Here is a 23,148-nt window from a genome sequence, read left to right as displayed (position 1 = left end):
TCCCCCTTCTGCTTCTATTCCTTTCTCTCCTCTCTTCTACCTTCCAAAGTATTTAGATCAATGCTGTCTTGTTAAAATGTTTATTTTATTTTTATTTTTCCTCTAACTCTACTTTTCACTTCTCTATTACCCTCCAGGTACTTTAGTTAGATTGTGAGCCTTCGGGACAGTAAGGGAATTTTTCAAGTACCTTTCTTATTTCTAATCTTAATGTATATTTTCTGTAAACCGCTTAGAACCTAACGGATGTAGCGGTATATAAGAAATAAATTACATTACATAATTAAGGAAATCTTTTTCATATTGCTTGCTTATGGACTGGGAAAAAAGACTGTTCAAGCAAATGTCTCCAGAACTGCTTTAATGGAAAAATGTGATTTTTTTTTTTTAAGTACTTTGTGAAATTTATTGTTGTTGTGAAATTTATTGTTATACTTTGTTTAAACTTAAAAAGCGGTGTCATTAACAGTGAATCTAATCGAAAAATCGATTCAACAGGGTGAATCGGATCGAATGAAATATTTTTCTCTGAATCGGGCAGCACTATTGGCTACCATGAGAATGGGCTACTGGGCATGATGGACCATTGGTGTGACCCAGTTAGGCTATTCTTATGTTATGTTCTCATCTGTAGGGGCCTTTGTTTTCACTTCTTATTTTAATGTATTTTTTTCCTGGGAACTTATCAGTGTTTTTTTATAATGGGAACAAAAATGGAAGAGAATTAATGTGTGTGGAATGGGGGGGGGGGTAACTAATTTCTTCAGCTAAATAATTCAATCCACTTCAAACAGACATAGGAGAACTCACGCACCATTCACACACCCTCCAACCAAAAACGTCAAAAGAAAAAAACTGTTTGACAACCTCCTAGCCATTCGAGCTGCAACACTTGACCCCCAACTCTACAACCTATTGACCTCGACCACAAACTACAAAACCTTAAAAAAAGAAATAAAAACCCTTCTATTCAAAAAACACATAAAACCAAACTAACATAATCAGAACTGTCCCAAGCATCACCTGCAACTACTCCATATGTACTTCTGATGTCATGACAATTCAGACATAATTTATGTTATGTTATGTTTGGAATAATGGTTACATAAATGAGGTTCAATAAAAGAAAATTTTCTGTGGGAGCATTTGTTGGAACTTCTGTTATCCTGATTTCTTCTATCTGTGGGCTTTCTTTAGCTAACCTACTTATCTGGGGCTTTCCACTTCTGCAGCTGCCCTTTTCACGGTCCACTTTGCGCTTGCACTCTCTGGGGAGGGGGGGTTGGGTCTGGGCTTGGTGGGGTAGGTGTGTCTGGTAGTTTTGTCTGGGTGGTGGCTGGGTGTTTCTTGGGTGCTTGTTGTGCGGATTGGTGTGTCTGGTGAGCGGTCTGAGTGTTGTTGCTTGTGGGGGGGTTTTTCATTATAAAATATGGCTGAGGGTCTAGTCCGGCTTATTATTCTTGTGGGTTCTGGGGTGGGATTTGTTTGCTTGCCCCAAGTTTTGGCCTTTTGTTGTGTATTGCTATGCCTCTCATTGGCAATTTTCTCTTGGGAGAGGCTTGTTCATGCTTGTTGTTGCTGTTACTCTCATTCTGTGTTCTTTTTGATAATGTATAAGTTTCTGTACAGAACATGGTTGCTTGTCTGGACCTTTTGCCATTCTCAATAAAAATACTTTGGAAAAAAAAAAAAAAAAAAAGAAAATTTTCACTGCCTGTTTCTATTCTGACCATTTATTCCATTTCATGGTTATTGCAAAAAAAAAAAAAAAAAAAAAATTTTACATGAGGGGGGGGGGGGGTGTCAAAAAATGATGGGCCCCGGGTGCCACATACCCTAGGTACGCCACTGGTGGCAGGAGAAAGATATTTAATAGAACAGGCGAGAGGATGGAACCTTGCAGAACACCACTGGTAATAAGAGTTTCTGTAGATCTATTTTGGGAAAGAAAAGACTGAAACCATTTAAACACTGTACCTGATAGGCCAATGGAAATAAGTTTATTTAGCAGCACAAGATGGTGAATAGTATCAAAAGGCAGAAGAAATGTCTAGGCTTACCAAGAGAAAATATTCACCTTGACTAAAACCTAGATAAAGTCAATGAGTGACGGGAATGGAAACCAAAATGATAGGGTTCAAGGATAAAGTTTTGCAATAATTCAATTAATTGATCTAAGACTACTTTCTCAAGAACTTTAGCCACCTCTTATAAAATACCAACTAGTGTCAAGTTCGCATAATTCTATGGTATGTACTTTTACTGTTAAGTATGCACACAGGCAGGATTTGAGCATAAGCACATAAGAAGTCGCCTCCGCTGAGTCAGAACAGAGGTCCATCCTGCCCAGCGGTCCGCTCCCGCGGCGGCCCATCAGGCCTAATTGCCTGAACAGTGTCCATGACTAATTTTGTAACTGCCTCTAATCCTCTAATCCTATCCCTATTGCCTACCTCTACTCCTATCTGTACCTCTCAATCCCTTTGTCCTCCAGGTACCTGTCAAGATCCTCTTTGAAGCCCTGTAGTGTGCTTCTGCTTATCACTTCCTCCGGTAGCGCGTTCCACATATCCACCACCCTCTGAGTGAAAAAGAACTTCCTGGCGTTTGTTCTAAACCTTTCCCCTTTCAATTTCTCCGAGTGCCCCCTTGTGCTTGTGGTTCCCCGTAATTTGAAAAATCTGTCCCTGTCCACTCTTTCTATGCCCTTCATGATCTTGAAGGTTTCTATCATGTCTCCTCTAAGCATAATGTACAAGGATGCACATAATTTATAAGATACTATTTACTTGTGTTCTTGCTATCTTTAAGGTGAGATAATTTACCCTTGGGTTGAAGTCATCACACTTTAAACCAAGATCTGTTTTCAACCTGTTAAACTAGTATGTTACAAAGAAAAAATAGGTAGCAAATAGGCTGAAAATAAATACTTTAAATAATGCCTTTTATAAAGAAAGGAAAAGGTAATACAACTTGGTATACCACTTTTCTGCAGTTATAATCAAAGCAGTTTCAGGTACTTATTTTGTAGGCACTCTTGTTATAAAATTTTTCTTAGAGACTAGGAGTGGCAAGAAGATAAATTAAGTGTGACCTTTGCCAGCACAATAAACAGAAGTACATGGCAAATAGACCAAACGATCCTGCCCACCATTATTTTTTAGAAACACAGAAACATGACAGCAGATAAAAGCCGAATGGCCTATCCAGTCTGCCCTTCCACAGCATCCAGTATCTCCTCCTCTCCCTAAGAGATCCCACATGCCTATTCTAAGCTATTTTGAATTCAGATACAGTCTCCATCTCCACCATTTCCATCCGGAGACTATTCCATGTATCTACCACCCTTTCTGTAAAGAAGTATTTTCTTACATTACTCTTGAGACTAATCACCTCTTACCTTCATCCTATGCCCTTTACTTCCAGAGTTTTCCTTCATTTGAAAAAGACTCACCATTACCACCTCAGAGATATTGAAACTTCTCTATCATATCCCTTCTTGCCTGTCTTTTTTCCAGAGTATACATATTAACCCCCCCCCCCCCTTTTATGAAGCCGTGAGTTGCAGCTTTTACCACCATGGCTGGTGATAAAAAAAACCCTAATGCGGTTTCATAAAAAGGGGGGGGGGAGGTTGGGAGGTAAGTTTTCTAAGTCTGTCTGATATGATCTATGCCAAAGACCACTAACCAATTTTGTAACAGCCCTCTGGGCAGACTCCATCCTATTTTTATCTTTTTGAAAATGTGGTCTCCAAAATTTAACATAGTATTCCAAATGAGGCCTTACCAGAGACTTATACAACGGTATTATCACCTCCCTTTTCCTCCCCATTTCTCTCCTAATGTACCCAAGCATCTTCCTGGCTTTAACTGCTACCTTTTCTACTTGTTTTGCCACCCTGAGATATCTGACAAAATCACCCCCAAATCCCGGTCTTCTTCCATGCACAGAAGTTTAAAACAGCTATTATATACATGTAGCATGCAGTCATTTCTACTGTTATTGGGACTAGTCAGTTTATAATGCGCCAATTCTATAAATAATTTGACATGGCCAGGATTTATGGATGTATTCAATTAGTTTTGCTATGTGTATGACTAAATGTCACATGCTGTAGTACAAAACTGGCATTTTTCCAATGGCAAATGACCTTTGTTAAAAGACAGTATTAATCTAAGAGACCTCATTGCTTTGTAAAATCTATAATAATAAAATGCTAGCCCGCGCATGCGCACTTGCGACGCGTGTTCCCTGATCCCTGTTCTGTCGCGCTGTGCCAGCTTAATGCGCATGCGCGCATACTACATCACCAGACACGCATCGCAAGTGCGGGACCGCAGCCAGCCAACGATCACCTCCACAGCGGAAGGACTGGACCCCAGCGCTGGACATCCTGCTCTCCTGTCGGCTCCTCTCACAAGCCGCACCAGTGTTGGAGAAGGCTTCCGATGCTGGCGGGGATCAAGAGGAGCCACGGCGCACATCAAAGGGGCGGGAAGGGAAGCGCAAAAAAAAAGTCCAGCTGATACTTTCTTCGCGGGCCCCAATCCAAACGCCGATTCAAGCAGCGTGTGCAGCACTCTCCACACGCTGCTTCGGGGCCTTCTACTGCCCTGATTTGCTCTGCCGCATCTCTGATGATGTCATCAGGGACGTGCCAGAGTAAATCAGGGCAGTACACGGCCTGTGTGTGGAGAGTGCTGCACACGAAAAGTCACCGTGCCTCAGAGCAGCCTGCGAGGTTCCTTACAGCTGTTTTAAAGAAGAGGAGCCGCATGCTGGACAGAGGGAGCAGGTAAGGGGGTCAGGGGGAGAAAGTAAGGAGTGCTGCTGGACAGGGGGAGCAGGTAAGAGGGTCAGGGGGAGAAAGTAAGGAGTGCTGCTGGACAGGGGGAGCAGGGAAGAGGAACAGAGGAGCAGGTAAGAAGTGCTGCTGGACAGGGGGAGCAGGGAAGAAGGACAGGGGGAGCAGGTAAGAGGGTTGGGGGAGAAAGTAAGGAGTGCTGCTGGACAGGGGGAGCAGGGAAGAGGGTCAGGGGGAGAAAGTAAGGAGTGCTGCTGGACAGGGGGAGCAGGGAAGAGGGACTGGGAGCAGGGAAGAATTGCTGCTGGACAGGGGGAGCAGGGAAGAAGGACAGGGGGAGCAGGTAAGAGGGTTGGGGGAGAAAGTAAGGAGTGCTGCTGGACAGGGGGAGCAGGGAAGAAGTGCTGCTGGACAGGGGGAGCAGGTAAGGAGTGCTGCTGGACAGGGGGAGGTAAAAGGAAGGGAGAAGGCCTACTGCTGGACAGGTGGAACAGGCAAGGGGTGATGGTGGACAGCCGAGTAAACAGAGAGACAGAAAGCGGCCAAGGAGAGAAAAAGAAATAAAACCACACATACACATATATATTCTAGCACCATTAATGTAACGGGCTATAAAACTAGTATTTTATATAAATAGGCAATTGCTATTTGTAAACCAGAGATCAGCACTTTCACACAAATAATCATACCTTTACAGTATGATCTTGAATGCTGTTATCAGCAATAGCTTGCAGGAAATGCTGTGAATGATCACTCAAAGTCAATCGATATGCATATAGTTTGGATTTGTTTGGAGTTGTGTTACCAGGTGAAATGCAATGGTCTTCATCTTTTTCCTCATTATAGCTATAATGAATCTGACTTGTTTGCAAACCTCCAGAGAAAATAGATGACTTCAGCCATTCTAGGGAGGAATAAAGAAAACATGCAGAGTTAACACTAATAAAAATTAAGCCACCTAAAGCAGTTTATCAGTAGATTTTGAACTGGAAAAAAAGCAGGAATCAGGTTTCTACACATTATTTGAACATTACTACAAGAATTATAATCTGTATATGAGGGATGTGCTGTTTTAAAAAGTGAAACAATGGTAAAAACCTTAAATGCTGGAGGTTTGTCATGTCATTTATAGTACAAATTGATAGCAAATCTATAAATTGGTTCCTCGTTTTAGGTCTCATAAAGAAGCATACTTAGCCCAGTTCTAAAACAGCTTAAGGTGGTGCCCAAGCTGTCATAGAATACTAGTGCAAATTTGCACTGACATACATTACATACCTATACTTGCCATTAACTTGTAATGTGGGTACACTTGAGTGCATCAAACAATGCATGCAACTGAAAGTATTTTAAAAATTGCATATGTCAGGAGATCACGTGATGCACTGAGCCAAGGCAGAAGCAGGCTGCCTGAGCTCCCGGGCCCCGAGTCCTGAAGCGCCCTGTTACTAGCCTTTGGAGGTGAGCCGGAAGACAGCGCTTTGCAGCGCTTGCTGTGCACAATATATGGACAGATTTCTGTCCTCTCCTGTGTCGCCGATGTCCACCCGCACTCAAAAAAAGGATCGGGACCGCCCGCAGCACAGCGCTGACAAAATGGCGCCGGTCACCTCCACAGCTGCGATTCAGCAAATAGCGCCGGAGGCGCTGACGGCCCTCACTCAAGCAGTAACAGTGGCAATGCAGCCCAGCATAGAAAAATTTTCTGAACAGCTCCAAAAGCTTGAAAATCTACTTAAGGAGATTACTAGCCGCACCACAGCGCTGGAGACTCGGGTTTCCAGCGTCGAGGATACACAGCAAGCACATGACACCACGTTACAGGAACTGCAGGCTCCGACTCAAAAACAAGCAGAAAGACTGGATGATCTTGAAAATAGATCCAGAAGATCTAACTTGCGTTTTTTGGGGATTCCGGAAACATGTACCCGGTCCTAAGCTCCTGCAGGTGCTGGAGGCCTGGCTGACCAGTTCCTTTCCCTTGAAGGAGGGCCTGGGGCCTATTCGACTGGAGAGAGCACACCGGCTAGGCCGAAAACAAGCAAGAGAGGCGAGGCTTCGCATGGTAATAGCCAAACTTTTAAACTATAACCATAAAGTGGAAATCTTGCGCAAATATAAACAACTTCGGGAGACTTTAGCATTTGAGGAGTCTGAGGTGCGCATTTTCCAGGACTACTCTGTGGCCCTAACGGAGCGCAGGAAGCAATTCTACCCACATCAGAAATTGAGGAGGTCCTGGGTAGCCGCAGTGCATGCAGCATCTTCAACTCATAAGCGGGCAAGGGTGGCGATACTGATTAGTAAGACATTGCCTTACACTGCGAAAGTAGTAGCCTCGGACCCACAGGGCCGCTACCTCTTGCTGCAGTTGTCCGTAGGCACATATTCCTTTTACTTGATGAATGCATATGCACTAATACCTATGACCATTCCTTCTTTGAGGGTCTAACTGCCATGCTTCTTGGGCGGGTTACTGATCCGGTATACATTGCAGGGGATTTCAATCAGGTGTTTGACCCGACTTGTGATCGTTCTCAGCCGGGACCTGGTGCAAGTATATCTCATACCAGAGGCCTGCCCTATTTTTGCGCCACTTTAGATCTGGTGGACCCGTGGAGAATTCTCCATACCACTGAACGGGATTACACACACCGCTCCAGAGCACATAACACACAATCTAGGATAGATTACATCCTTACCACGTGCAGAGCATTTCTGAATGTGGATGCAGCGGTAATAGGCCCGGCGGTGATTTCAGATCACGCGATGATCTGGCTAGATGTGAATGTGGGCTTCGGTTTACACGGACCCATACGTTGGCGCTTCCCTAGTTATCTATTTTCTGATGACCATTTCAAAACATACCTAACGACTAAATGGGGTGAATTCCTAGACTTTAATGGTCAGCATAGCAATGATCCAACACTGTTTTGGAGCACGGCTAAGGTGGTGCTCAGAGGAGATTGTATAGCTTATGTAATAGCGCGTAATCGCCGTTTGTCCCGGGGAATACTGCGGTTGGAAAAAGAACTAGCAAGTGCTAAGTGTCAGTATACCCTGTTCCCGACCCGCCACGCTAGGGAACACTTAGCTTCCGTGGAAACGACCTTCAACTCCTATATACATGAGCGCACGGTGAAAATGCTCTTGTATCAAAAATTTCGCTACTATCGCTATGGAAATCGGGCAGGGAAGTTATTAGTCCGCTTGACTTCCCAGGTGCGGGGTCACCGTTATGTTTTGGGATTGCGGGATAGTACGGGCCAATTTCAATACACTACTGAACACATTGCACAAATTTTTCAGTCCCACTTCGGGAAGATATATGGGCGCAGGGACTCGGGAGCTGAACCCCTTATTAAGGACTATTTTACGGATTCCGGTTTACAGCCGCTCTCTGACTCGGATGTTAGATTTCTTAATGCACCCATCACCCCTAAAGAACTACATAAAGCTATCCACAATCAACAAAATTTTTCGGCTCCAGGGCCGGATGGCTTTACGGCAGAATTTTGTAAACTGCTCTCAGGGCAGCTTAGTCCTTTTTTAAGGGACTATTACTCCCAGGTAATCCAGGATGAACATTTCCCTGGAGAAGCGAATGAGGCTTTAATCACATTGATATTGAAGCCTGGCAAAGACAGTTCTGCTCCCGAGTCTTATCGCCCAATTTTTTTGCTGAATGTAGACATCAAAATTCTGTCCAAAATCTTAGCTGATGGATTAGCGACCCTTCTCCCCAAAGTGATTGCATCCACACAAGTCGGCTTTGTACAGGGTAGACAAGCAGTACACAACGTACGTAAAGCATTGATAGCCTTAGCGCACACGCAATTCCATCACACTCCTATGCTTCTACTCAGTTTGGATGCGGCACAGGCGTTCGACCAGGTCAACTGGACGTACCTCTTTGAAGTGTTAAATTGTATGGGGATATCTGTCTGGTTCGCCTCGGCATTACGCACTTTATATTCCACTCCAACAGCAAGACTAGTCAATGACATTATTACTGACCCAATACCTATTGAGAGGGGAACTCGACAGGGCTGTCCCCTGTCACCCCTCTTATTTCTATTGTACCTCGAACCCTTTCTTCGCACAGTGTCTCAGGACTCTGACATAGTGGGTGTGGACTTCGGGACTCATACACTCAAAAGTGTTGGCCTTTGCAGATGACCTATTATTTTTGCTAACTGACCCCGCTCACTCTTTTCGATATTTATTGCAAGCGCTTGACGAATTCAAATTTTATTCGGGATTTACGTTGAACTACCAGAAATCTATGGCCCTAGCTAGCCTCATGACACTACAACAGACATGGAGCGATCACTTCCCATTTACGTGGGCTCAGACTTCAATTCGCTATTTGGGAGTACAGATCCCCCGAGACCTTACGACCCTGTACACCAGCAATATCACCCCATTGCTCCGTCAATAGCATGTGGTGTTGATGAAACGAAAAACTATAATGAAAACCAAACAAACCAATAAAAAACCTATTTAAAAGAAACATGTTATTACTGTTATGATAACATGGCTTCAAGATCCGGTACAATTTCTTCCTCAAAGTTGTCTCTTAGGTACTCAAAATGTGAGATGTTCCCCTTGGCAAACCAAATTGCTTCATATGGGACAGGCTGCTGCTTTCAATGCTGGAAGAGTAAGTTGGTTCCAACAATGGGTATTTGAAACTTAAATTGTGTAATGGAGCGCTTAGCTGCGATGGAGCGCAGCTAGCACAGATGGAGCGCTTAGCTGCGAAACATTATGGGCACTATGAACAGCAGGCATGGTCCTGGCGTACAATTTTTGCTTTTCTCTGAATCCTGAATGGGGTTGTTGGTGGAAGGGTATGGGGTGCTGTTTGGTAGGAGGGAAGGGGAATGTGGTATATGGGTACTCTGAAGGACAAACTGAGTGCCCCTGTAATTGGGTTGCTATGTGAGGGGGGAGGTGGGGTTTGTACAAGGGTGTTAATGCTGTCTTGGGGTACTCTAGGTTTAGATGGTTATTATTGTCCTTGCATATGTTGTTGTTTAGTGAGGATATTCTCTGTATTAGGTTCCGGGGTACAAGGGATTATACTTGGAATATGTTTTGAAGGATGCAATTGATTTGTATATGTTATTATCCCAGGACAAGTAGGCAGCATATTCTCACACATGGGTGACGTCACCGACGGAGCCCCGCAACGGACAGTTGTAAGGTAAGGGTTACACTTACCTCTGCTTCTGGCAGCAGCAGGAGGCTATTAAACTCTATGAAAGGAGCAAGCCTCAGGCAACTGGTGTTGGAACCGACAAGGGATCAGGCAATACTGGACCTGATACTTACCAATGGAGAAAGTGTCACAGAGGTCTCGGTGGGCGACACATTGGCCTCCAGTGACCACAACATGGTATGGTTCAATATCAGGAAAGGTTTCACTAAATCTACTACACTAACCAAAGTCCTCAAATTCAAGGACACAAATTTCAAACAAATGGGAGACTTCGTTCACCAGGCGCTACAAAGCCAAGAAGAAACCGATAACGTGGAAGACATGTGGTCGACTTTGAAAGCAACCATACAAGAAGCAACAATCCGCTATGTAAAATCAGTAAGTAAACGGCGAAGGAATAATAAGCCACAGTGGTTTACTGCGGAGATCTCAGACCTGATCAAGGAGAAGAAAAAAGCATTCATCCCTTACAAACAATCAGGGAAGCAGGACTCTAGAGCAGACTACCTGGCCAAATCAAAAGCCGTCAAAACAGCAGTCAGGGAGGCTAAATTCCTCATGGAGGAGTCTCTAGCAAAGAACATCCAGAAGGGAGATAAATCCTTCTTCAGGTATATCAGTGATAGAAGAAAAAACTCAGGCGGGATTGTACGTCTTAGGAAACCAGACGGAGACTATGTGGAAAAGGATTCGGAAAAAGCCCAAATATTAAATGAATACTTCTGCTCAGTCTTCACCCGAGAAGCACCAGGGCTCGGCCCTCAGCTACAGACAAGAGTTGGCTCAGTTGACCCGTTTAGTAACTTTGAGTTTACGCCCAGCAGTGTCTACGGTGAGCTGTCAAAGCTCAAGGTTAACAAAGCAATGGGGCCGGACAACCTGCACCCCAGGGTGCTTAGGGAGCTGAGTGATGTCTTGGCGGAGCCACTGTCCGTGCTCTTCAACCTCTCCCTTAGTACAGGCAGCGTCCCGTTGGACTGGAGGACGGCTAACGTCATTCCACTCCACAAGAAAGGCTCAAAGATGGAGACAGCAAACTACACTACAGACCAGTGAGTCTAACATCGATAGTGAGCAAACTAATGGAAACTCTAATCAAACACCAATTAGATAAGATCCTGGATGAGGAGAATCTACGGGATCCCCGACAACATGGATTTACTAAGGGGAGATCCTGCCAATCCAACCTGATCAGCTTCTTTGACTGGGTAACGGAGAAGCTGGATATTGGGGAGTCCCTGGACATCGTGTACCTGAACTTTAGCAAAGCATTCGATAGCGTACCACACCGCAGGTTACTGAGCAAGATGAGTTCTATAGGATTAGGTAACACAATTGATGAAATGGGTTGGGAGCTGGCTTGGAGGTAGGCTCCAAAGGGTGGTGGTGAACGGCACCCCCTCCGAAATGACGGAGGTGATTAGTGGAGTACCACAGGGCTCAGTCTTGGGCCCAATCCTATTCAACATCTTTATAAGAGACTTAGCAGAAGGGCTTTGAGGTAAAATAACATTATTTGCCGATGACGCCAAACTGAGTAATGTAGTGGGCAAATGCACAACAGACGAAGATTCAGTGCCCGACAACATGATGCACGACCTACTTCTACTGGAGCGATGGTCTAGGACATGGCAACTAAACTTCAATGCCAAAAAATGCAAAGTTATGCACCTGGGCAGCCAGAATCCATGCAAGTCTTATACCCTTAATGGCGAGATCCTAGCAAAAACGGTAGCAGAACGAGACTTGGGGGTAATCGTCAGTGAGGACATGAAGTCTGCCAATCAAGTGGAGCAGGCTTCGTCCAAGGCAAGACAAATCATGGGCTGCATACGAAGGGGTTTCGTCAGTCGTAAGGCGGAAGTCATTATGCCATTGTATAGATCCATGGTGAGGCCCCACCTGGAGTACTGTGTGCTATTCTGGAGGCCGCATTATCGCAAGGATGTGCTGAGACTGCAGTCGGTGCAAAGAATGGCCACCCGGATGGTCTCGGGACTCAAGGATCTACCATACGAAAAACGGCTTGACAAATTGCAGCTATACTCGCTCGAGGAGCGCAGAGAGAGGGGGGACATGATCGAGACGTTCAAGTATCTTACGGGCCGCATCGAGGCAGAGGAAGATATCTTCTTTTTCAAGGGTCCCACGACAACAAGAGGGCATCCGTTGAAAATCAGGGGCGGGAAACTACGAGGTGACACCAGGAAATTCTTTTTCACTGAAAGAGTGGTTGATCGCTGGAATATTCTTCCACTACAGGTGATTGAGGCCAGCAGCGTGCTTGATTTTAAGGCCAAATGGGATCGGCACATGGGATCTATTCACAGGGCAAAGGTAGGGGAGGGACATTAAGGTGGGCAGACTAGATGGGCCGTGGGCCCTTATCTGCCGTCTATTTCTATGTTTCTATGTTCTATGAAAGCAAACTTGCTTAAAGATCTTGAGCCTTCCCGCCCAACTAGGGGGCGCATCTCCTGTGAGGATCCTCAGTTCATTGTTTTCCGCGGAGCTGAGAAGACTTGTGCTTCTGGCTCTGCAGCAATTTGCCTTCTCTTCACTGCGGCTGCTATTGTTCGGTCGCTGTGCTCAGGGTTTATTCCCTTGTTTATTTTCTTGTTTTTAAAAGTAAAAAAAAAAAAAAATGTTTGTTTCTTTTTTGTTTTCCAAGTCCGCGGGCTTGGGCCTAGGCCCTCTTCCCTTCTTTTTGACGGACTTTATTTTTTCTTTGTCCCGGCCTGTGACCGGGTTTAAACGTTGTTACCAGTGCGGCAGGACGATTTCTATCACCGACCCTCATAGTCGGTGTATGGTCTGTTTGGGTCGCACTCATTATCCAGAAGATTGTGATCGTTGTCTGACCCTTCAGCCTCGTGCTTTTCGCCGCCGCTGCGACAGATTCATTCATCTATTCAACATGGAGCCTGAAAAAACCTCGGCCTCGACTGTCTCGACCTCTTCGGGACCTAAGGCCTCGACATCGGGGGCGACCTCGGGCAGTAAGGCCTCGCCTTCGACACCTGCTTCAGCCTCGGCCTCGAAGACCTCAGGGTCCTCGGCCTCGAAGGCCTCCTTGATCCCGTCCTCGAAGCCTGTGTCTGGGGGTAAGTCTCCTGCTTCCTTTTCAGGTACCATGCCCAAGAAGCCTTCAGAGTCTCTTTCCATGCTACCCAGGACTCCGGGTGTGCCTCTGTCCTCGAGGCCTTCGGCAAAACGTGCCTCCAAGTCTTGGGAATACTCTAAATCGAGGTCGCCCTCCTTGGAGCGCACGGGAGCACCTTTGACGCCAAATCCTTTGGTCTCGGTGCCAATGTTTGAAGATATACTCAAGTCTATTTTGACTACTCAAATTTCTTCCATTGTGGCTCAGTTAGTCCCGTCCTCAACTTTGCCTCGGGTGGACCAGCCTGAGCAGCAGCCTGAGACCCTGATCCAGCATCCACGGGGCAGGTCTCGCAAGAGATTTTCTTCTTCAGACTCTTCGCCGGATATCACCTCGAGATCCTCTTTGCCTCATCCGAAGCATCGCTCGAGGCCGTTGAAACATCTCGCTTCGAAGAGCTCGGGGCGTGTGGAAGCTTCCTCGAAGAAACTTTCTCATTCTGAATCGAAAGTCGCCGCTTCTTCTTCTTTATCTTCGAGGTATTTGAGGTCGAGGACTCCTCCCTCGAGATCTTTGCGTCGGGATCTCTCTCCTTCGGTTTTGAGGCATTCTACCCCTCGAACTCCGAGGACATCCCCTTCGAGGGGTCTGAAGAGGAAGCATTCCTTCACTCCACCACAAACTGGGAGTGGGGCTTCTTCAGTGACAGTGAGAGTGAAGTCGGAACCGCTGTCTCAGTATTCACGTGAGGCTTCACCCTCTTATTCCGTGGCTCCTCGTTCCAGGTCTGTCTCCCCTGAGGAACCTTCTTCTTCCAAGTCTTCCTCTTTTGCCAAGTTTGTCTATGATATGGGTCAAGCTCTTCATTTGGACTTGCATTCAGATTCCAAATATACACCAGAATACTTGGCTGACATAGAGCTCTCTCATCCTCCCAAGGAGACCTTGCAGTTGCCCATTACTCCGGTGCTTAAACAGACCTTCATCCGTAATATGGAGACACCTTATTCGGTCACGGCTATTCCATCAAAGCTGGAGTCACGTTATCGCACTGTTCCCTGTAAAGGCTTCGAGAAGTCACAACTCTCTCACCAATCCTTAGTGGTGGAGTCTTCCCTCAAGAAAGCTCATCCATCTAAAATTTCTGCAACTGTCCCTCCTGGTCGTGAAGGTCGCACTATGGACAAGTTTGGGCGTCGATTGTACCAAAATTCTATGATGGTGAACAGAATTTTTAATTACAATTATGTTTTTACATCATACTTCAACCATTTTTTGAAGCTGTTGCCATCCTTTTTTCCCAGACTTGTCTAAACACCGTCTATCTCAATTTAAACAGATCCTTCAGACTCTTTATCAGTTGAGGCTTTTTATGTTGCAGGCATCTTATGATGCTTTTGAGCTTTCTTCCTGGGTGTCGGCTTTTGCAGTTGCCATGCGCCGCCTTGCCTGGCTCCGCATAGTCGACATGGACCCAAATTTGCAGGACCGTCTTGCCAACTTACCCTGTCAGGGGAATGAGTTGTTCGACGACTCCATTGAAGCTGCCACCAAGAGGCTCTCTGAACATGAGCGCTCTTTTGCTTCCCTGCTCAGGTCTAAACCCAAGCCGTCTACTGCCCGGGCATATAAGCCTCCACCTCGTCGATATCCCATGAAAACGACTCCTGCATTTTCTAGGCCTCCTCCTCGACGTCCTCAGCAGCAGCAACGCCCTCAGAAACCTCAGGCGCCTGCTGCCACCAAACCGGCTCCGTCTTTTTGACGTTCCGGTCCTGAGCATTCCATCCTCCCTGCAAAATTCTCTTTTTACAATTGGAGGTCGCCTTTCCCTTTTTTCATCACATTGGGAAAGTATTACATCGGACCTCTGGGTGCTGACAAAGATCCGCGAGGGATATTCTCTGCGCCTGCTTCAGGTACCCCCAGATCATCAGCCAAGAGAGTGTCATTCCAGTTCCTCGCAACTCCCCCTTCTTCTTCAAGAAGCTCGGGCGCTTCTTCGCCTTCGAGCTGTGGAGGAGATTCCTCCTTCCCAACACAATCTAGGGTTCTACTCCAGGTACTTCCTGGTACCCAAAAAGATGAGGGATTTGCGACCCATTCTGGATCTTCGAGCCCTCAACAAATTTCTTGTCAAAACGAAGTTTTGCATGCTCTCGCTCCCGACATTGTACTCCCTCATGGATCAGGGGGATTGAATGTGCTCACTGGATCTCAAAGAGGCTTATACTCATATCCCTGTTCATCCAAATTTTCGCAAATATCTCAGATTCAAAGTGGGGAATCTTCATCTCCAATACAGAGTTCTACCCTTTGGCCTAGCAGCCTCCCCCAGAGTGTTCACCAAATGTCTGGTAGTGGTGGCCGCGGCCCTATGCTCTCGAGGGCTTCAGGTGTTTCCTTACCTCGATGATTGGCTCATCAAAGCACCTTCTCTCCAGGGGGTTATTGCAGCGACCCATCAGACTATTTATTTTCTTCAAAGTCTAGGGTTTCACGTCAATTTTCCAAAATCTCAGTTAGTTCCAGCCCAGTCTCTTCAGTTTATTGGCGCGACTCTGGATTCTGTCAGCATGAGGGCGTTCCTTCCACTAAATCATCAACAGACCCTCTTTCGACTCTGCCGGCAAGTGTCTTCTCTTTCGACCCTTTCTGCCCGTGAGATGATGGTGCTGCTCGGTCACATGGCATCCACGGTTCATGTGACACCCCTGGCCAGACTTCATCTTCGCATCTCTCAGTGGACTCTGGCGCAGCAATGGCAGCAAGCACTGGAGCCGCTTTCATGCCATATAATAGTGACTCCTTTGTTAAAGAAGTCTCTCCGCTGGTGGATGCTCTCTTCCAATCTTTCCAAAGGTTTGCGTTTTCATGATCTTCCTCATCAGAAAGTCCTCACGACAGATTCGTCCACCTATGCGTGGGGGCCCATGTAGATGGTCTCCGTACGCAACGGTTGTGGACCTCCGCAGACCGGCGTTGTCATATCAATCTGTTGGAACTCAGAGCGATTTTCCTTGCCCTAAAAGCGTTTCTTCATATTTTTCACGACCAAGTGGTACTTGTTCGGACAGACAATCAGGTAGCCATGTATTACGTCAACAAGCAGGGTGGGACGGGTTCTCACTCCCTTTGTCAGGAAGCTATCCGTCTATGCCAATGGGCAATTTCTCACAACATCTTTCTTAGAGCGGTCTATATACAGGGTCAACAAAACTGTCTGGCAGACAAATTGAGTCATCTGCTGCAGCCTCACAAATGGACACTCAATTCCCCCACACTTCGTCAGGTGATTGCTCGGTGGGGGACCCCTAGGATAGACTTGTTTGCGTCGCCCAGCAACTTCAAACTCCCTCTCTTTTGCTCCCGCATCTTCTTGCCTTATCGTCTCGAAGCGGATGCTTTCCTTCTGGACTGGAGGAATCAATTTCTTTATGCTTTCCCTCCATTTCCTCTGATTCTCAAGACTCTTTGTCAAGCTCAAATCGGAACATGCTACCATGATTCTGATAGCTCCTCGCTGGCCGAGACAAGCGTGGTTCTCCCTTCTTCTTCAAATCAGTGCCAGGGAGCCTCTGCTTCTATCAGTTTTTCCTTCTCTGCTCACTCAGAGTCAAGGGTCCTTGCTTCATCCCAATTTGCAGTCTTCACCTGACAGCTTGGTACCTTTCTACTTAACTGACTCTTCTCAATTTTCTCGGTCTGTCCAGGATGTTTTTCTTGCATCCAGGAAGCCGTCCACTCGTCAATGTTATAGCCAGAAGTGGACGAGATTTTCTTCTTGGTGTTCTACTTGTCAGCTTCTTCCTAAATCTTCCTCTCTAGCGTCTGTATTGGACTATTTGCTCCACTTGTCCCAATCAGGCCTTCAATCTACATCTATTAGAGTCCATCTCAGTGCTATCGCTGCTTTTCATCAGCCTCTGGATGGGAAACCTCTCTCTGCGCATCCCATGGTTTCTCGCTTTATGAAGGTGCTTTTTAATCTTCATCCACCTCTTAAACCACCTCCTGTGGTTTGGGATCTTAATGTTGTTTTAGCTCAACTGATGAAACCTCCTTTTGAACCTCTAGACAAGGCTCTTCTCAAGTATCTCACTTGGAAAGTGGTATTCTTGATTGCCACCACTTCTGCTCGACGTGTTAGTGAAATGCAAGCTTTGGTTTCGGACCCACCTTTCACTGTTTTTCACCATGAGAAGGTGGTCCCATCCTAAATTCTTACCTAAAGTGGTTTCAGAATTTCACATCAACCAATCTATTGTCCTACCAGTCTTTTTTCCTAAGCCACATTCTCATCCTGGAGAAGCGGCTCTGCATACTTTAGATTGCAAACGTACCTTAGCTTTCTATCTTCAACGCACTCAATCTCACAGGACATCTCCTCAACTATTCATTTCTTCTGATCCGAATAGGTTGGGACGCCCTATCTCGAAGCATACCATCTCCAACTGGTTAGCTGCTTGTATCTCTTTCTGTTATGCTCAGGCTGGTCTTCCTCTGCAGGGTCGAGTGACGAGCCACAAAGTTCGAGCTATGGCGGCGTCTGTAGCATTCCTCAGATCAACTCATATTGAGGAAATCTGCAAGGCTGCCACTTGGTCCTCGGTTCATACTTTCACTTCTCATTACTGTCTGGATACTTTCTACAGGAGGGATTGCCATTTTGGCCAATCTGTTTTGCAAAATCTTTTTTCTTAACTTGCCAACTCCCTCCATCCCTCTATAATTAGCTTGGAGGTCACCCATGTGTGAAAATATGCTGCCTGCTTGTCCTGGGATAAAGCTCAGTTACTTACCGAAACAGTTGTTATCCAGGGACAGCAGGCAGATATTCTCACAAAACCTCCCACCTCCCCTGGTTGGCTTCTTGGCTTGGTATCTGAACTGAGGATCCTCACAGGAGATGCGCCCCCTAGTTGGGCGGGAAGGCACGCGCGCATGCACGGTGTAACACTCGAAAGCTCGAGATCTTCAAGCAAGTTTGCTTTCGAGGCTGTCCGCTGCGGGGCTTCATCGGTGACGTCACCCATGTGTGAGAATATCTGCCTGCTGTCCCTGGATAACAACTGTTACGGTAAGTAACTGTGCTTTTTCTGCACAAACAAAAGTTAATAAAAATTTATTAAGAGAAAAAAAAATTCCCATAAGAATTGATATACTGGGATAGACCAAAGGTCCATCAAGCTCAGTATTCTGTTTCCAAGTGTCCAACCAAAGTACCAAGTACCTAGCTAGATCCCAAATAGTAAAGCAGATTTTATGCTGCTTATCCTAGGAATAAGTAGTGGATTTCTCAAAAATGGTCTATGGACTTCTCTTTTAGGAAATTATCCAAGTCTTTTTTAAACCCCGCTAAGCTAAGCTGATTTCATCATATTCTCCGGCAACGAATTCCAGAGTTTAATTACACGTTGCCCAATGCGCTCATGTTATGATCGCCGAGGATAAAGGACACCATTTGCACCATTTGCAAGGGTGGTCATCACCAGAGGAGCAGGGCCGCTACCCACCCTTCACAGTCCCATTCTTCACATTTCGTTGGAAGCCTATGTTTATGATAATTATGCAGCTCCTTGCTACTGTAACTTTTCATCTCATCAGGAGTTGCTTTCACATCGACCTATACTCCTGAGTAAATATACTCAAAGAAATGGCTCTACACTTTACACGAATACAAGATGTCCAGTAGAGTACTTGGAGAGACACCCCCCCTAGGAAAGAGACTTCGGAGTACTGGTTGACAAGTCAATGAAGCCATCTGTGCAAAGTGTGGCGTCGGCGAAAAGGGCGAACAGATTACTAGGAATGATTAAGAAGAGGATCACAATTAGATCGGAGAAGGTTATCATGCTGCTATACCGGGCCAAGGTATGCCCCCACCTTGAATACTGTGTCCAGCACTGGTCGCTGTACATGAAGAAGGGCACAATACTACTCGAGAGGGTCAAGAGAAGAGCAACTAAAATGGTTAAGGGTCTGAAGGAGTTGCCGTACAGTGAGAGATTAGAGAAACTGGGCCTCTTCTCCCTTGAAAAGAGGAGACTGAGAGGGGACATGATCGAAACATTCAAAATACTGAAGGGAATAGACTTAGCCAGATTGTTCACCCTCTCCAAGGTAGGGAGAACGAGAGGGCACTCTCTAAAGTTAAAAGGGGATAGATTCCGTACAGAAGCAAGGAAGTTCTTCTTCACCTAGAGAGTGGTAGAAAACTGGAACACTCTTCCAGAGGCTGTTATAGGGAAAAACACCCTCCAGGGATTCAAGACAAAGTTAGACAAGTTCCTGCTGAACCAAAACATATGCAGGTAAGGCTAGAATCAGGGCACTGGTCTTTCACCTAAGGGCAACCGCATGAGCGGACTGCTGGGCAAGATGGACCACTGACCCAGCAGCGGCAATTCTTATGTTCTTACCTTTGTATTTGTTGAAGAAAGACATTGTGGCCCGGATTCTGTATAGGATGCCCAGTCTCAGAAGCTGCCTAAGTCCACTTAAAAGAACTCAATTCTCTAACCGACGTCCATGTTACAGATGCCGGTTAGAGAATCGGGTTGCTGCTGAGCTTATCGCGGCAAGATTCTCCCTGCTGCAATAAGTTTAGCGGCAACCTGTCCCCACCCCCTGCAAAGACTGCTGGCAGGAGGGAGGCCCAATCCCAACCCTCCCCCCAGTAGATTGCATGGCAGGAGGGATGCCCAATACCTCCTGCCGGAACCCCCCCTTAGATTGCACGGCAGGAGGGATGCCCAATCCCTCCTGCAGGAACACACTCCCCCCCCTTTAGGCCCATCTCCCACTGCATTCTGGAATGCACTGGGAGTGGCCTAAGATTCTGAATGGCCAGAATGCACTGGCAGATGGGTTTAACATTCCGGTTGGCACAGGTGCCCTTAGGCCCCTCCCTGGTGTATCCTATCATGCACCGGGAAGGGGCAGGCCAACCACTCTAGCGGAGGTGGGCCTGCCAGCCAGATGCAGGCAGGAGCCATCTGGCCGACCAATGACAAAGGAGGTCTGGAAGGGGTCCTGCTGGGGGGGTCAGTTTATGAAAAAAAAAGTATTTTACAGTATTTTGAAGTTATTACCTATATGATATTAGTTTAGAAAATGTAAATAGTAGATGTATTTATATTATTTTCAATTTAAAAGCAAATGCATTTCTGTATTCACGTCTCTCATGTTATGGTACATGCCAAGTCTGACTTCTTGGGCTCCCAGTTCAATTTTTGTTTTTATAACTTTATTTTAAATTTGTGATTCTTTGTTCTATATTTGGTGAGGGTCTTTCTCTATGTTTTGCATATGACTAAGTTACAGTATTCAGTAGGCTTTCCCACTTGTTCTGTTTTATTAGAAGAGGTATACTGGTGCTCTAGGGCCAGGTGTAGTAACATGGTAAATAGCAGCAGATAAAGGACCTGTGTAGTCCATTCAGTTTACCCAACAGTCACATTCATTCTCAAAGCAACAAACCAGTAATTACTCATTTTACTTGCTAAGTTTCAGTATGAGATGCCATAAGGGTCATAAGGAGCTACTACAACATTAACCATGAGGCTACTCCTCCATCCACTCCATGTCATTCGAAAGACTAAATAGAATATTATATAATCTTTATCTGCCATTACTTCTCTGCATTTCTATGAACAGAATTTTGAATAACAATAAAATTAAATTATACTGTATATCAACTTCAAATTCAACACTGAAATACATGAAACTGATTTATCAAGGGTATTTCTTCTAGTTTACACATTTAAGAAAAGTTCTTAAGCTCTATGAAGAATTTGGGGGGATTTTTGTTTCCACGGGTGGAGTAAATGCAGAGGGTTTTTATAAAAGCATTCTGAGAGAGCCAACCTAAACCTTCATGAAGAGAAATCTCATTACCATAAGCTTCTTTGATTTCTCTCTAAATTTTGATAGTTCTGCTTATAGGTGGTGCCAGGTTTCACACATTAACTGAAACAGAAATAAAGAACAAAATTTGTAAAACCTGGTCTCGCACCACCGCCCGAATCTCCAGCGTTGCATCGGCAGGATCCCCATCTGCCGTGGAAGTGAGAGACAGGCGCGAGCCCTAAGTGTGCCTGTCTGGTCCTGCGCTGCCACCGCCTGCCTGGTGCTGTCAGCTTGTGCAAGTCTCGCGAGAACCAACAGCACCATTCGGGCGACGGCGCAGGACCAGGCAGGTGCGCTCAGGGCTCGAGCCTGCCTCTCACTGCCGCAGCAGATGGGAACTCGGGCGGCCGTCCAGCAGGGGAGCCTGCAATTGCAGTGCTGGACTGCCAGGATTACATAAAGGTGGCGGGGGGGGGGGGGGGCGCATTATTCACTGCACAAGATGCACTCTTATTTCCAACCACTTATAATTGCTCTTGATCTTTTTTGCAATATATGGGACGGAGACCATAGAAGTCTGTCCAGCACTGGACTCCGACTACTCCAGCCCACACTGCCCCACATCTGGAGTTGCCATAAAGTTTGTATAGAATTTTGTAGCAAAAGAAGGAAAAATTACATTTCACCTGATAATTTTCTTTCAAGGCAAGGGAAGGAAAAATAAATAAAGAACTCAATCCTCAACAAGAAAAAAAAAAAGGAAAGAACCCAGGGAAAATTATATGTATGGAGGTTGTAAAATAATAGACGACATCATAGCAGCAGGGGAATCCAAGCAGAGGGGAGGGAGACAACATAAAGATTCAAGAAGAAAAAACAGGGGGGTCACGTGATGCAGCTTGCCTAAACAGATGCAGGTGAGGAGAGCTCTGCTTCCACCACGGCAATATTGGCTATTTCTCTCACTAATTTCACCTGACTACCATCCTTTCTCATCCCCTGAGTGGTGGCAAGCTTCCTGCCTCTCCCTGGAGGCGCACGGGTGGCTGCACGGTGGTGGGTATGCCAATTAAGGCGGCTAAACCGGCCCATGAAAAATTCCAGTCCCCCACAGCCAAGATGACGGCGGAGTACGCTTCTTTTACTATCCCAGTGGGGGACTGGATAGTAAGGTAAGGTAGAGTGAAGGCAGCGCACTCAAGAATAAGGCAACAAGGCAAGATACAGGCGTTGAAAGAAGTAAGCACACAAGGAACACGTAATCTCAACTGTTATCTTGAAGCAGGAGCGACAATGGAAGCAGAGGGAAACCAGAAGATGAGCTTTCCAGTGTTCTGCACAGGCTGTCATATATATGACTACCTCCCCTCGGGGAGACAGTCATATGTATGCGGTCGGTGTCAGGAGCTGGAAAGCTTGAAAAAGAAAGTCAAGCGACTAGAGGGCAAGATACAAGAGCTAGAAGGACTTTATACCACGGAGGACCCAATCAGGACAGCTGATGACTTCATGAATGAGAGACACATCGAGGAGGAAGTCAGGGAACTCGAGAAATTCATTGAGGAAGCATACAGGATGAGGGTGGAAGAAAACGAACCTCAGAGGAAAGATGAAGTTATACCAACTCCAGCATGGAAGGGCGAACAAGTAACAGATGACCTCAAAGAAGATACCCACAGAGGAACACCACACGAGGTCGAGGAATCGGCTACTCGATGCCCAGAAGAAGGAGCGGAGCACACGGAGGACATAGATCTGAGACCAAAGCGAATTTTGAAGAAGGGAAAGTCAGCGATACTAGTGGGAGACTCGATCCTGAGGCATGTGGATAGCCACATAGTAGGAGGGAGAGGTTAGACTGGTGACCTGCCTGCCAAGAGCGAGAACCAAGGACATCGTGGACAAAATTGAAAAGATCTTGGAAGGTACGGAGACGGAAGAGACTGCCGAAATGATCCATATCAGGACGAACGATGTCAGCAGAAGGGACTACAGAAGAAGCATGCTGATAGAACAGTTCAAGATGCTGGGAAGGAAGCTGAAGATGAGGACCCAGAAGATAGCGTTTTCAGAGATCCTACCAGTACCGAGGGCAGATGTGAAAAGGCAGGAGGAACTACAATCAATAAATGCATGGATGAGAAGATGGTGTGAGGAAGAAGG

At 46.0% G+C, this 23,148-nt stretch overlaps 1 protein-coding gene across 1 annotated transcript in view; it reads right to left on the bottom strand.

The window, feature by feature from the left end:
* HERC2 (HECT and RLD domain containing E3 ubiquitin protein ligase 2) overlaps nucleotides 1–23,148 on the bottom strand; it is a 3,346,202-nt gene that overhangs the window by 2,435,700 nt on the left and 887,354 nt on the right. Inside the window, 1 exon segment of the mRNA XM_033948978.1 lies at nucleotides 5,497–5,711. Within this exon segment, the coding sequence (XP_033804869.1) occupies nucleotides 5,497–5,711 (215 nt within the window).

Source organism: Geotrypetes seraphini, chromosome 6 (genome assembly GCF_902459505.1).
Source record: "Geotrypetes seraphini chromosome 6, aGeoSer1.1, whole genome shotgun sequence".
Taxonomy (NCBI): domain Eukaryota; kingdom Metazoa; phylum Chordata; class Amphibia; order Gymnophiona; family Dermophiidae; genus Geotrypetes; species Geotrypetes seraphini.
Note: the sequence above shows the minus strand (reverse complement) of the source record. Positions and strands in the feature narration are given on the sequence as shown.